This window comes from Thamnophis elegans, chromosome 3 (assembly GCF_009769535.1).
Source record: "Thamnophis elegans isolate rThaEle1 chromosome 3, rThaEle1.pri, whole genome shotgun sequence".
Lineage (NCBI taxonomy): Eukaryota > Metazoa > Chordata > Lepidosauria > Squamata > Colubridae > Thamnophis > Thamnophis elegans.
Genome location: NC_045543.1, coordinates 107389732 through 107406485, shown reverse-complemented (window position 1 = coordinate 107406485; position 16754 = coordinate 107389732). Strand labels below are relative to the sequence as shown.

General features: G+C 37.9%; 1 protein-coding gene across 1 annotated transcript in view; it reads left to right on the top strand.

Moving 5' to 3' along the window:
* The window catches only part of ADGRV1 (adhesion G protein-coupled receptor V1), a 246303-nt gene that overhangs the window by 180887 nt on the left and 48662 nt on the right, over window positions 1-16754 (top strand). The window contains exons 83-84 of the mRNA XM_032213599.1: window positions 2446-2562; window positions 6760-6938. Of these exons, the coding sequence (XP_032069490.1) occupies window positions 2446-2562; window positions 6760-6938 (296 nt within the window). The remainder of the gene's footprint in view (window positions 1-2445; window positions 2563-6759; window positions 6939-16754) is intronic.

Genomic DNA, 16754 nt, shown 5'->3' with positions numbered 1-16754 from the left:
AACTAATTTAGTTATTCACTTATTTTAATTTCCTACTATTTCCAAAAACTTCAGAACATTTTACAGTGACAAGTACAAAATACAAGATGGGAAATAAAAGAATACCTCATTGTCTCTATTCAAGAAACCCATCTAGTGGAAGCTGAGAATGTCTTTAATGGGAACTTAGGGATCTGCTGCCAATCATAAGAGATATTTGAGATCCAATATGGACCAATCAGAAGAGATATTTGAGATCCAATATGGACCACATTTCTATCTTCCATTGTATAAATAAGCGCTGCATATTTGGTAGAAATTTAGACTGGCAAGAAGATTCTATAATGAATTTTATCACAAGGAAAGTAGATGGAACAGCTTTTACTCTGTTTTACATAACTAAACAAATTCACTTTAATGCGTAGAGGAAAGGAATAATTTATAGCAGGAGATAATATTCCAGATTAACAGAATCTCAATTACTATTTTAGATAGGAGTAAGGTTTCAATTTTAAATTCCCAGATTTGGGTTATTAACTTCAAGGCCTCAAAATGCTCCTTAGGATTTAGGATTTCAACTTTTTCTTCCATTTATATTTTTAATTCAACCCAAAAAGGAGGGAAAATACTTTTTCCATAGTAGTATTGTTGGAAATAAAATTGGGTCTGGTTCCAAGCCAGGAGAAAGATGCTTGAAATAAAATGGAGGCAGGGAGTCTCTGTTGAAGCCAAATACTAGTGACTGTGGCATGTTTCTGGGGTGGCTGATAAAATGGGATTGAGAGTAGATGGGCTTTTATACATTCTTTGGAGCTTTGTGGTTCAGATGCCTGTTCCTGTGCAAGAATATGTCCTTCAATATTTTAATGGTTGTTGCCAGATTCCTATGGGGTCATGTAGAAGTCATGGCTGGCTGTACAGGCAAAAGGTGAAGTGCAAATCCTAGGTATTCGTCTGAGCTAATCTTGTCAACTTTGGTCCCTTGCCTATTGTGTTGCTTATTTGGAGTGTCTTTGCTTATGAATGGATTGGCCCCATTATATCTCCATTCCCAAAGACCAACCTCTTCAAGCTTCTGCTTGAGGCTGTTTTCCTATGGCAAAATCTTTGTTAAGATTTTTCTCCATTTCTCCTTTAGGGGAATATTCTATCCTGCCTCTTTTTAACATTAAGAATAAAAAATATCTTAATCTGAGGAGGGAAGGCTTCCTACAGTATGAACTTTGAAATGTTTTTTGCATTAAATATGTCTCTGATCGTACTTTGAAGCATTTTGCTATTGGATACATAGCATTTCTGTTCCCATCTCTGAACCTTTGATGAAAATTACATCAGGGATGTTGCAGCTGTGTCCTTCGGTCTCTTTGGCCACAAACATGACCATTAGCTTTCACAGTCACTAGACGGCAACCTGTTAGAAAATCTGATGTTAAAACAGACAGAGGATATAGATACCCTTGTCAAAAGGGGAGGGGGGCGCTAAGTAATCTATTACATATGAAGGAAAGCAGAATGTAAGTGGGTTGGAACATTTTTTCTGTGCATTGCGTTGGTTCTTCAGACACAGCACAGGTAATCCTTGACTTACAATTGTTTGCTTAGCAAGTGTTTGAAGTCTCAACTGAAACAAAAAAAGAGATGACCTGGATCCAACATTCTGATGGTCGCCCCCCTGACAGTGACAGTGGCTTCAGTTGATACAAGTAGAAAGACAATCAGAGCCACCAGAAAACAGTACTCAACAGCCCACTGGTTACTCCTCCAGATGCCTTTCTTTCCCATCTTCTAGTGACTCCTTTTGCAAGGCATGGTGGAGATGGAGGGAGGGGAGGGAGGGTTTCTCCTTGCCTGCCTTCATTCTCATGGTCCTGGCTCAACTGCTTGCCACCTCCCACAAGGACCTCAAACCCTCCTGGAGAGAAAGCTTGAAAAGAAGACTCAGCATGGGTGAGCATGCACCAGGTGTTGGAGCTGGGAGCTGGAGGTGGGATGAGCAGATTAAGCAGAGCTGAAGCCTTGTCAGACCTTGGTACTTCTCTTCCTGGACAAATGCTTATGTCTGCGAGCCTAAAAAAAATCCGCAGATGGGCTGACAGACCCTCAGAGGATCACAGCCTAAGAAACCCTGATTCAAGGTTCTATTGAGTAACACATTGTTTTTTGAAATGTTTCACTTAATAGATCCTGTCAAGATCCTTGGTTAGTAGCTTTACTTTAACAGAGTATATATCTGAGAGTTACTGAACATGGATAATCTAGCAGTCATGTATTTGCATAAATCATTCAGACCAAAATGCATAAAAATATTTAGTTCAAGAAAAAAGTTTAAAGTGTGGTATATGCATATTCAAAATAGTACTGTGGGGTGCTTGATTAATACATAGAATATTATGAATTGTGAGTCTGATATCTTTCTTATCGTTGTGAATATATATTTAAACTAATGTCACTATAATTCTCTTCTAGATATCATTTCTGGCTTCAGCTTACACAAGTCAACAGCTCTCTGAAGAAAGTTGCTCTGCTTTGGGTTCAGTTACCCATTATCTCTACCTTTGTCAGTTCAGTTGGATGCTTATTCAGGTTAGTAAAAATTTTGTTTTTTAGTGCAGAAATTTGGATCTAATTCCAGAAAGGAACATCAGAGTGTTCAGGCAATGAACAAAGAGCTTCTCGACAGTTCCTAGAAGGGCTGAGCCTTTTCCTAGGTTTATTAAGTTGCTGTCCTTTTGCTTTTGGCTAATATTCATTTAGCACATATTTATATTTAGGGGGGATATTTTTTTCTACAAAAAGAAGCATAAATATTTCTTCTTCTCCTTCCTACCTCCTCCTCCTCATTCTCCTCCTCTTTATATCCCACCTTTATTGTTTACAACTGAAAGTATCATATACGTATAATGGTACATATAATGGAATGGTACACACTGTATAACAGTGTATGTGCGTGTGTGTGCGCGCGCGCGTGTGTGTGTGCAAAATACCATATATAATGTTCCTACTTCCTATTTTCACTGCAACCCTGGGAGTGACTGGTTCAAAGTCATGCAGCTGGCTTTTATTCCTAAGGGAGAATTAGAGCTCACAGTCTTGTGGCTTTTAGTTCTGCATCTTAACCAATATACCAAGCTGCCTGTTGCCTATATACAGTGATGACTCCCACTGTAATCACAGTGTTTATTTCCTATTAACATATTAAATTGTTGCTGCTTCCTTACCTCAAACACATATTTTCCTCAGCCCTCATTAGATTGTAAAAATATAGAAGACTCTTTTCTTTTTAAAGGAGCAATTGGCAGATACAAAGAGTTGCCCAGGCTGTATCTACTGAACTCTTTGGATCTCAGTACTGAACATTTCTAAACAAACCCATTCTGCCTTCTGTATCCTCAATATCCATATTGTTCTTAAGGAAACTGGCTGAATTTATCCATTTAACAACCAGAAGTCAACTTGAAGTTATGTTTACATTAAAATTCCCTGTAGCTAATGCTATATATAATCCTTTCCAAGGCTCAGGTTATTTGATGCTTTATTCCAGTTCTCCAATTAGCTTGCATAGTGGATTAATTTTTCTTTAGGTTATTAAAAAAGTTTAATCCAAATCTTTGGAAACTGATATAAGTAAATCTGTGATAAACATAGAAAACTGTGCTGTAGTATGCTTAATTTATGTAACACTTCATACAACATTGATTAGTCAATATCATAAATTCTGTAACCCAAGTCGTAACAACATAACTATATGCTTTATATTTTGTAAATAGGATAGGTCCTTGCAATTCTGGATGTACTTTTGCTCTTTATTTTAAAAAATAAGGAGAATACAGATTACTAAACAATTCTGCAAGAACTCTATTGGATTCGTCTAGGATACTATTTGATAGTACTTCTCTACTGAGCCTTGGTATCCAGTCTTGAGAATTGATTGTATCTAGTTTATCCACGGTCTTATGCCTCATAACAGCTTATTCTGCTCTGTAATAGAGAAGATATTAATTACATTCCAGCTTCAAGGGTTGATTGCACAGCCAGTTGTTTTTTTGAGTCTTCTTCACTATGGACTATAATGTGTAATTGGTCTATTTGAACTTCCCTTTAATTACGTTAAGTGTTGAGTTACAAGCTGTTTCTCAGTTAGTAAAATTGCAGATCTTCTGTCCAGTGGAGGGTTTCACATTTTGTTACCACCGGTTTGCCGCACCCACGATTGCTCACTTCACAGATGCATGCACCCAGCCTTCTGCACATGCGCCTGGCCTTCTGCATATGCACTTTGCTCACCTGCGCACCTTCCATGCATGTGCCCATCCTCAAAAATGTGCCTAAATAGGACAGCATAGAGCAGGGGTGAGTGGGCGGGGACGGGTCACCCGTGATTTACACTACCGCTTCAGGTGAACTGGTCCAAACTGGCTGAATACCACCTCTGCTTCTATCCATCCATACTTTTACATTCCTTTCATTTATTCCCCCTTATTAGGTCTTCTCTTGTAGTAGTATTCCATCAATCCCAGCATCTCTTGTCTTATCCATGAATGATGTGTTTCACTTGTCCAATTATTATCAGATTTTCCTGGTTCCTCAACATCTGATGTGAACTTTGTTCGTCTTTGCACTTCAAATAAAGTACAAGTTATTTCTGATTTACTCCTCAGCAAACTAGAAATTTCTGCATGAGCTAATTCTTCTAGCAGCTAGGATACTGGCTGTACCTTTTTGTGTCCACACAACTGGTTGTTATTATTACACCATAGCAACAGAAAAATATTGCTAAAGTTAGATCTGCTGTTTGTATTTGATCTATTTAACTCTAGAATACTAAAAGATGAGCGGTGTATATTTATCAAGATTAAAAAATGACATTACATATCAGGAATGTACATACAGAAAATAGCAAACAAACCAAGCTCACAAAGTTTGCAAGGTCCAGTTGTGTCTGTATTATCATTTATGCAATAAGAGATAAGATGATACGTAACAGTGATTAAACAATTACAGAAAACAAGGGTAAGGACACATAGTTCCAGTTCTTAGAAAATTGCATGGCTAAAAACACTTGTTCTAAGAGGTAGAATTAATGGGATCATAGCTTCTTTCACTAAATAGAATGACAAAAATAAATTTCAAGATTCATCTGTCTGTAGCTGAAGCATGGCCTAGTTTTATTACAAGGTCATGCAGTAAGATGCATTCTACCTAGCACTTTGTTCTTTTAATGTCACAAAAAGAAAGCAACCTAGTTATAAAATGAATGCAGGGCACAGAAAACTTCATAGGCTTATTAAAATGATGAGCTGCTAATAAATACATATGTGCATGCAAACATATACCCACTGTCACACACTCACAGTATGTTATTTAAAATGTCCACTACATCAACTATCCTTGATTGTATTAAGAAAATGTGTAGCCATTAATTTCCTTCTCTGACCTTTCCAAATGTTTGCCAAGGTACATTTAAACAATTGCCCATTTATCACTAAATGCTGAATTCTTGTGAGGCATGAGCTGGATAAATTTTTAGATCATTTTAAAGTTAATGTATTGGGAATAAATTCAATGTGATTTAATACAATGCTCATTTAGGAGAGGAAAAGATTTGGGCTTCAAAAGTTTTGGGGTTACTTTACCACCAGTGATTCCTACGTAAATTCATGATGATGATGATGATGATAATGAAGATGATGTAATGTCTAGCAGAAGACTTTTTTTAGCAGCTGTCAAGTATTGGCGTTGTTTCATTTTATCTAAAAGCACTATACAAATATGTTTAATGATATGGGCACTGATGTAATCAGCAGTTCGATATGTGATTCAGAATAGCCCTTACATATTCCAGTCTGACAAATGAAGACAGTCTGTTTTGCATGTTTTGCACATTAACTGCTAATTCTGCAATTCAGGTGACAGGGATAAAAATTAAACAATACATTTCTGTTTGTCTGATCAAAATAAGTCTTGCTCTTTTTTTACACAGTGTTGCACATTCATAAAACTGTCATCTTATCCAGAGCCTGCAGCCCAGCACAAGTGTCTTCAGCAGATGGCTATCAACCCTGCAATGAGTGGGGGTCTAGCCTCTCATTATTGAGTGATGCCTTTGGTTTCATGAACATTTTTTCCTTGTTAAAATATTTTTCTTAATGTTCATTCAGAGCGTATCTATATTTGTTTTGATTTTTGACATTCATACATCTCTGTTTCTCTGGAAACTTGAGGCAACTTATAAGAAGAGAGGGAAGGTTTCTCTCTTCATTTTATATCCCTTTTGCAGTTCTGTGAGGATGTATTGAAGAGGTGCCTGACCCAAAGTGGTGACTTGAACTTATTTCTCCTGGTATCTAATATTTTATCTGTTGTACATACTGCCTTTTGGTTTAATCTATGTCAACTGCTTTTATACAGTAGAGGCAGGCCCAAGGATATTTATATTTGATACCAACTGGTTGCAAATATAGGTTGCCACTCTTAGAATTTTTTTTTTTGAACAATAAAAACATCAGTAACTGAGCTTAAACTTACTTGGGATAAGCATACATCCAACATCTGACAAAAATAAAAAAAATAATTAAAATAATTAATTAAAAAGAAAACAAAAACAGCAAGGAAAAAACTCTAAGGACAGACTCGATGGACCACTAGGTTTTTTTCTGCTGTCAGTTTTCTGTCACTAATTGGGTTGGATATTGGCATAAGTATATTGCTAAAAAGTTGTTGTTACAGAACTGTTATTAAAATACTATTAAGCATATTGATTGGTTCTCTGTTATTCCCTAGGCTGTTAATTTTTGGTATATCTTGGTGATGAACGATGAACACACAGAACGGCGTTATCTAATTTTTTTTCTTTTGGGTTGGGGTCTTCCAGCCCTTGTTGTGATACTATTACTAATTATGCTGCGAGGAATCTATCATCATAACGTACCACAGATTTATGGCCTGATTCACAATGACCTGTAAGTAAACACATTTATTTGTTTATTTATTAAATTTATATGCTGCCTATCTCACCTGGAGGTGACATACATAATACATATATAGTTAAACTACAAATCTCTTCATCTTACATAGCTAAACTAGCTTAGAGAAAGCCAATTTTAAGAATCATTCTCGTTTCCTTTCCTGTATTTGATACGAGTCGATTACATGACATTCTGTTCATCAAATTTAATAAAGCAGAAGAGAAATAATGGCAGTGTGAATAATATTGAATGACAGGAGTCATTTATAAATGAATCTTCTTCATAACTATAGACATTTGTAGAATTCTAAGGCCTATTCAAATGCAATTTAGAAAACATGACAAATGGCCACTGTCAGAAAATTCTTCATGTCCATATAGAAAAATTGAAGTATTATAAATAGGGATGTGGCTGTACTTTCAATACGAAGCAGAAAATATTATTTGGAGGAAGTGGGTTCATTCCACCACCAATTGCATCTTTTCCTGTATGGTCCCATATAGATGCTCATTTGAGTAAAAACAGTTATTGATTGAATGTGGCAAGATACTTTGGACTTCTTGTTGGAACACTGTTGGTACCTGCTTAAATGAACAAGTTAAACAGTACCTAAGTTATAATATTTTGCAGCTTTCTGGCATTGCTTAACAAAAATATCACTGGGCAGTCAGACCTATCATAAACGTTCAGGAAGACTTAAAGACAAAATTAACTAATGCTCAACTGTCATATCATATATCTTAAAAATTATTAAATACTCAAAGTGTCTTAGATACATAGAAATGCATTTTTTTGTTATTTGTCAAAATTGTAAGACATTATTATAGGATTTTCTGCTATATTTTAAAGGAATATATTTTCTGATTTTGCATGTCACCTGTTATGGTAGAGTTTCTAGTCAAAGCAAAACATACACCCAAATCATGTACACAAAAGTTTCTTAACCTTGTTTACTTTCAGATGTGTGGACTTCAACTCCCAGAATTTCTCTGTCAGCAATGCTGGCTGAGGAATTCTGGGAGCTGAAGTGCACATGTCTGAAAGACCAAAGTTGAAAAAGACTGATGTACACCAAAAGTGGATCACTGAAATGTAATGCATTGTGAGTTTGATTTATGTTGAAATAAAAATGTGCTTAATACATATTTATTTTTGGACGCTGACTTTATTTTGCAAACTGCTAAGAGCTTTTTTCCTTGAAGGCATAGCATATAGTTGTTTAGTATTATTTGTTGTCCAGTTGTTTAGTGTTATTGACAGTGGAATTAATGATAAATAGTTTCCTTTCTTGATATTAACCTCTCCCAGTCTATCACCATGACCAGCAACTGTGTCTTCCATTGTGCCATTGATCTTTGCATAAAGTTTCTAATGTTTCAAATTGACTCCTATTATTTCTAGGAACTTGGTTGTCCAATCATGTGGCAGGGAGTTAAACGCTTTCTTGTAATCAATCCAAGCTGTATTAAAGTTGGGCTTCCTTCTCTTGCAGTTTGCCAAAATTATCTTATCAATTAAGAGCTAATCATTTGTTCCTTTGTTGCTTGGGCAGTTTCCTTTCTGCAAAGGTGGAAAGAGCTTGTTTTCAGTTAAATGCTATTGGGCTGCATCAGCTACCACACCCATTAGGAATCTCATCTTCTGGGATATTTTGTCTTTCCCAGTGATGTGTGCAATTCTGTATATATATTTTACAATAATTCTGTAATTATGTTTAAACAGTACATTTTAAGCAAAAGAAAAATTCCTTTTACAGAAAAAAATCCAATACAAACAAAAATATAATTTGCCTATTTAATCCACCCATTAATTTTAATGGGTGCCTGAACATGGTGGCAACAACCATGACTAAAGCCTAGAATGAAGTGGCTCCGAATTCTGATTCACTAAAAGTATTCCCAGTGATAGAACTAACAGAAGTTGCACCTGTTGCCTTTCCCTTGTTTAGTAAAGGAAAGTAGTGGTGTTTTTGTTTTAGGCACCCCATCCCATCCTATCCTATCCTAAATGAAAGGCAAAGGAAAAACAAATTCTACGTTGGATAGTAACAATGGAATAACAGAAAAAGAAACAACTAAAATTGAGTAAAACATAAATAAAAATGTTGTAGGAAAACTCTCTTGCAAGAGAGTCTCTGCTTGCCTTCTATTTATTTCCACAACAAATTACCACTATATAAATACATATGTGTGTATATTACCTTAAACATTATGGGGTAGTAACTATCTGAATCCTTTCATCTATTATTGTTATTGGTCATAATATTCTTCCTAAAAAGTGTATTTCAATTGTGTATATTCACCCTGCTGCATAGTACATATGGGAGTCATTCTTGTTCATGTTTTCCAATTTTAATTTCCTAGTCTGTTTATGGTGTTCCAAATTTGTTCTTACAGTACTGTCAGTATATAATGTATATCTTAGTAAATTGTGACATTTTTATATCAGTACTATGGCTTCTCACCTATGTATACATTTTCATGAGGGCAGTATTATGTTCTGGATTTCCTATTTTTTATAGCACATTTCGCAGCTTGTCTTAAATGCCACAATTGAAGGCTTTTCTCTAATCAGTGACTTATTTGTTACATATTGATTTATTTTTACACCAGCAATAATGTACTGTGTTCTCCTGTGCGGTGCTTGGAGAATCCAACCATGGGTTCAACTTTTGTTTGTCTGCCGGGTGCCTGAGTTATTTTAGATTCTTTAGCCATGCCTCCTAGGCTTGACTGCCTCCAGTTTTTCAACTCAGTCAAGCCCATAAGGTGTGACTTGGATCTCTCTCAGTCATGAGCAGAGAAAGAGAAACAAAAAAAAATAGTGTTTTTTTCTTGTACTTGACATTTATCTTCAGAACAGCATTGCAGGCTAGGCACTGATGGGGCGAGCAGTCGCATCATAGCTGCTGAAATGCCCATCTGAAGGCAATAGCGTTGCCTTCCCTTCAGAGGCCCATTTCAGCCACTGATTGACTGTTCCATGATTGTGGCAGTGCTCCTTTGAAGCCACAACAGCACATGCTGGCCTCCAATGATCCGAATCGGCTTCAGAGGTGATCAAGGAATGTGGAATCGCTCCAGGCTGTAGCCAGCTCAGGGAACTAGCTCAGCTTCGTGCCTGGAGCAGTTCCTGCCATCATTGCTTTTCATTCGTGCCATAATCGCAGCCACCATTTTGTGTGCTTCTGCACCAGCACCATTTTACAAGCCCAGGCCTTCATGGTTCCTGACAGACCTGCATTTACCAGCCTTTTCAAACCAACTCTTTTTAAATCCCTTCTTTACAAGGCCATGTCCATTACAAACTTGGATCTGAAGAGCGGCTATTCAGAACCACCCAAGGAATGGAAGGGCAAGTGTGATAGCTTGTTCATTGAACCACCAGCTGAACCTGAAGTGGTCCCTGCTCCTCAGTTACTCATTGACATGGTCCAACACCAATTGTCACAGCCTGGTTCCATCACAGCTCCCATTGTAAGCGGCAAGAGTCTGTATTCCATGGGACCTGACCTGGAGACTCTTCTCCAATGGCCCAAGGTATATCCCCCAGTGGCCATTCTCACGTCTTCTGCTCTCATTCCCTCAGATCTTATGGAGGGGATGAAGGTAGAAGACAAGAAGGCAGAGACTTCATTCCGCAAAGTTCACCAGGCCTCGGCTTGAGCTATCAAAGCAGCCACCTCAGCTTCATTTTTTAACAGAGCCACACTCATGTGGCTTTGCCAGCTCTTAGATAAGATTCCTCCTGAAGATACCAGGCTCCGCCAAGATTTAAATAAGGTAGTGGCATCCACCAAATACTCGGCTCAATGCGGCCAAGTTCGCATCTTCAGACTTAGCAGCCAATGTTACATCACATGGCTCTGTCATTGGCAGGCAGACATGCAGTCCAAATGGCGCCTAGCCTCAGCTCCTTTAAAGGGTACAAACTCTTTGGTGAGGCTCTTGACCCAGTCCTGGTAGAGACCAAAGACAAGAAAAAGGTCCTTCCTTTTATTCAAAAGTGGACGGACCACAGGGTCTCTCCCTATTCACATAAACAGCCCTTTCTACTGGCTGAATCTGGATTCCCTGCTCCCCAGATTCAGCAACCTTATTCCCAAGGGGAAGATAGATACCAGGACAGGAGTGCCTTCAGAAACAGGGGCAGGCAACAGCCTTATGTCAGATGACTTTTCTGCGGGGCTGGACTCATGCCCTTCCAGAGAGCCAAGTGACTCCCTACTCACTCTGTCCATTGGTGGTCGCTTACAAGTCTTCCCCCACCCCCAGTGGAAGGAGACCACTACAGATGCTTACAGACAGTGAGGCTGGGTGACACAATAGAATTCCTCTCTCCTCCTTCCTGCCACTTCTTAAGTTGCCCTACCCCCAAGGATTCCTCCAAGAGGAAGTGCATAGAAGCCGAGACTCGCCATCTCCTACAGATTAGGACAATACAATGGTGTCTTCAACTGGATCTCTTTCTGACAGATTCAGCCGACCATGAGTACACCTGTTCACCTGACCAGAAAATGCTCATCTCCTAAGATTTTTCTCCAGGTTCCTGACACCGGGAGTAGAAGGAACAGACACTCTCCACATTCCATGGCCGCAGGGCCTCCTGTACGCCTTTCCCCCTTTTGCCTTCATCCCATGGGTGGTTAGGACAATTTTCACAGAGGAAGGGGAGGTCCTGCTGGTCACTCCGTACTGGCTCAGATGCCCATGGTTTACAGACTTGATCAGCCTCTCAGTCTCCCGTCCATGGCAGATACACCAGAACAGGATCTCTCTCAGCCGGGGGTGCTGGTTCACCCAGAACCCCAGTGGTTCCTGCTAACCATCTGGCATTTGAGAGGGATATCCTGAGAAAGGGGAAATTATCCAGATGAGTCATCCAGACCATCCAACCCTCGAGGCATGACTCTACGAACCGGATTTATGACGTGACCTTGGCCGTGTTCTGCAGATGGTGCTCTACCATCCCTATCTATCCCATCCTGGCCTCTGTTCCTCAGGTGTTTGAATTCAACACGGACTCTACAAGGGGCTCACCCTAAACATGCTCCCAACGCAGGTCGCCGCTTTGTCCATTATTCTAAGGACTGAATCCAATCACACCCTGTCTCAACATCCAAGGGTATGTAGCTTCCTCCGGGGTGCATCGAACTTGCAATCACCAGTCATTCAGTGCTATCCCACATGGGATCTTCCTCTGGTCTTATATGTTCTCTTTAATCCACCATTAAAGACAACATTTCTTTGTCTTCTGACACTTAAGGTTGCCTTCCTTGTGGCTGTCACCCCACAAGGCGAATCTCAGAAGTGATGGCTCTTTCTATTCGAGATAACTTGTGTATCATTTGTCAAGACAGGGTCATCCTCAGGCTGGACCCATCGTTCATTCCTAAAGTGAATACACATTTTCACAGATCTCATGAGGTCTTCTTACCTGATTTTTGTCCCAACACCAGAAATCCCACTGAAAAACGGTGGCATAAATTAAATGTCAGAAGGGCGAACCGCCACTACATGAAGAGGACAGCTTCCTTCCATCGAACTTAATCATTCTGGGTTTCCTTCCAGCCCACTTCAATGGGCAAAAAAGTGTCTCTTTCTACTATCGGCAGATGGCTGTGGGGCCTGTATTGCGCTGGCCTATGAACATCAATCCAGACAGGTTCCAGGCTGGATTATGGCTCACTCCACACACAGCGCAGCTACTACAGCCACCCGAGCTACTCAAGCATCAGTGGAGGAGATTTGTAGGGCCGCTACTTGGGCCTCTCCATCACCATTCATCAAGAATTATAAGCTGGACTCGTTTGTCTTGGCTGAGGCATCATTTGGGCGGAGAGTCCTACACAAGATTCACAAAGTAGACAGGGCCCTGGACCATCAATTCCTATATCCTTCTTTTTTAAAGACTGGAGTACTGGATGGAGTGTTCATCTTCTATCTTCATGATTTAGCTTTAAAATAAAAGGCCGGGGGGGAAGCCTATTCTAAAGTAAATAAAGATAATTAAGTGCTCTTTTTCTTTTGATAAATATTTATGAAACTAATTTGGGTAGCTGTTTTTGCTTGCTTCCTAAATCTGAAGCAAAATTGTCATGGATGAATAGATGGATGGATGGATTGATTGGTAGACAGACAGAATAAAAGATTGGTATCAGAATCAGAGCTTTTACACGTAGTTGGATTTCTATTGCAGTAAAAAAGGTATCCTTTCATAAAAACAATTAAAATCAAATGATTTTATGGGCAGACATGCTAAACTCAAAAGGGTTTTTTTGAATAAATAAATCACCCAGCATTATACTATTCAGATCAACGCTCTTGAGCAATTGATATGGTACATCTGAGAACTGTTTGTTTTGACTCATAAAGCTGCTGGCACTCAGAACAGAAAATAGTTTAAGGAAAATCCCCTTTTCGTGCTGTATTAGCATTTAAAGGGCTTTCCAGGATTTGCAAACACATTTCAGAGAAGAGAAAGAAAAACAACAATCTCTAAACAATAACCAAGGGAAATCCAGATGATCTGGTGCAATTTGGTTTTTCTTTTTCTTTCATTTAAAAATAGATCTATAGAGGAAGATTTATTAAATGAATTGCACGGTTTCATACCCAGTGAATTTTATATTCTAACTTTCTATTTGAAAAAAATTATGAAGTGTTATTTCTGAATTTGGAGATAACTTTTTGGTTATAAAAGTACCTGCCATATGCATTATCTTCAGTTTCCAAATAGTGCAGCTGTATATAATATATGTTTATGTTATTCCATGATATTTCAGAACTGAAAAGTAACACAGTGTCAACCTACTCCAGAGACCAACAGTGATAGAATGAGAGGCAGATTTAGTTCCCTGGCCCATAAAACGTAATGGCAAAGTCTTCGGGTTCCATAATCTGAGACAAGTGATCAGATCAAAGTAGGGAAGGATAGGAATGGTTAGTCCAAGGAAGTCCAAGAAGTTCACTATATTTAAGGCCAAGAACTTCATTATGCTTGTTTTAAGCATTGCATTTAAACAGCAATTATGGTATATAAAATAATGTTTGATTGATTTCCAAGCATCCTGGATTTAATTCCTTTTGCTGATTTGGCACCTGGACAAGTCAATTATGCTATCAACTAACCTCAAGGTAGAATAGAATCCAGGTAGACATTGGTAGGTAGAAGATCTTTATTTGGAGATTCAAATTAACCCCATCATTAGAAATAGCAGGGATAACTGTTCCATCTTTATGACCTCTTCAAGAATTGGAACACTTATCTAGGAAGGCTGCATATGTAGAAAGGGCTTCTCAGGACAGAGATTTATCACCAGCTTGTGGAGGGTATTAAGGACAGCAGTGGAAGGAGCTGATTAAATCTTCTGTACATAGAACAACTATATTGTTCTTGATTTGTTTTTCCTGAACCCACTTAATAAACTACATGGGAATACTGAGGAAAATGAGAATGACCCAGTGATGGTGACAGCATAGTAGGGTCATTATTCACACAGACTAGTATTCAGATGCCTAGTGAAAGTTCTTTAGGGTAGCCATTGCTTTTGTCAAGAACCACCATAGACCACCTGCATGAGGAGCACAGAGTTGAGGCCAATTGTAGATATAGCTTCTTTTCTTTTTATAATTTTCTTTTCACCCTTTCTCTTCATTATTTCTTTCTTCTGCATCATTGCAGTCCACTGGATCGAACACTCTACCCAATCCTCTAAATATAAGCAAACATCTTTGAAAGGTTCTTGGTTGCCTAATCCTAGTATAGATACATTGAAATTGCTTATAATTGATGATTATGCTTAGAATTGTTTTAAGTTTGGAATGAGGAAACCGTGTCCCCCCCCCCCTGAATTACAGCATCCAGAACTTATAGCTCCCTCACTATTCGCCATCCTAGCTATGGAGGGTACCCCAAGCTACTCTCCTCCAGCATAGGAATTTGCCATGATTACTGCAAATTTGGGGAATATTTATTCCAAATATCCTGTGGATATCAGTTTGAAAAATGCTAGTCTAATTAATTGCATTTTCAACTCAATCATCAGTTAATTAATTTGAGCTTGGGAATCTCCCTTCCTCAATATTGTAAACCAAGCATTAAAATGTTACCTAAAAAAATCAAAGTATCAAGGGAATTTCATATATATGTTTTATTAACTGGTTTTGTTCTGTCAAGAATATTCAGGATTTATCTTCTGTCTGCATTAAAATATATTGATATATAAGTTTAGTTCAAAGATCTTGACTAACAACATAATAATCTTTTACTTTGCTTGTGGGCTTGAAACAAGTGCTTGCAAAGCACTGGCTTTATTCCTATAATTTTGGAATAAACAATTGATAAGAAAAATGGGAAACTCCAAGATGGAATTTTGCTAATTTCTTTTTTTTTTTTACTTTCTAGAACCTGCCTTATGAGTTTTAAGTAAAAAAGCAGTGCACACATTTTAGCTATAACAAATATATTGCTCTTTAACTACTTTGAAGGTTTTTCAGGGCAATTTATATTTTACCAGGGGAGTATCAGATCCCTACTGGTATCATAACCACATTAGGTGAAATTTCTAGTCCCATAAATTTGAAATGTAGGCAGAGTTATGTACTTTTATTGCCAAAGCAAATACATAAGCTCTGTTCATACAAACTGTTGTACACTGAGGATCAGGAATTTTCTGCCATTCGCCAGCCATCATTGCTGGTACAAACTGTGCAATCATGCAAACTTAATATTTTCATCTGAAAGTTGAGTCATGGCAACCTGACTTTTTTCATTTGAAACATCTTGCTGCTTATCCAAGTAGCTTCTTCAGTCTGACACAATACTTCATCAACTTAATACTTTTATCTATTCACTGTTTTCCTTTGCGAACAGGAGTGCACGTCACAGAATCTTTTGGTTCAGAAAGTTCAAAGATAAAATGGGGAAGGAATTGTTGATCTGTCTGGCAGTAACTATTGGTCATTATATTATTCAATACCTGTCCATAATATAAATGGCTAATCTTTGGTGATTACTTGAGGAAGAATAACTCTTGGTAATTATAGTAATCAAACTCAATTTGGGGAAACACGATGGCATTAGCTAGCCTGACAAATGTTTGATATCTGCACAGTTCTTCTGAGAGCAAGCAAACATCTACAATTTTTTTTATTGTGTTCACAAATAAAAAGTTGCAATTAATCTAATTGCTAATAAACTTTTATGATTTTAGCTGGCATTACTTTGTCTTTGATTTAGATGTTAGCTTGTTTGTTCTACAGGTAAGGGCACGGTGGTAGCTGCTAAAAATGAAAGTGGAAGTTTTATCAAACATTTGTATGAATATTTGTATTAGCATTTGTTCAACAATACTATGCAGCATAAACAGCCAATAAGAAAAGTTGGTTGATCAATCCCTATTTCCTCCCTCTCAGTTGGAAAAAGAAGCAGATGTAGTTCTTTTGATAAGACGACTGTGATTTAGGTCTCTACAGCAATCTTTAAATGGAAGATTTTAGATTATCTACAGTTGAACAAAAACTATTGTATTGCATTCTCAGATAGTATATTGTAAAACATATTGTGACAATTGTTTTAACACTCTTGTCTATGTGAATTCACTAAGTATAACAATAAACCTACTTTCATATTATCAAACTGCTCTTAAAACATAATACCCAAAACTTTGATAATTCTACAGAAAATATTACATCCTAAACAGCTCCCAACATTTATATGTGGTCAGCAAAAACCAAAACAAACAGACACTCAAATAACATTTACTTATAAGTTGTCACCGCTCCTCATTGAGCAGCACAATCATGCCAG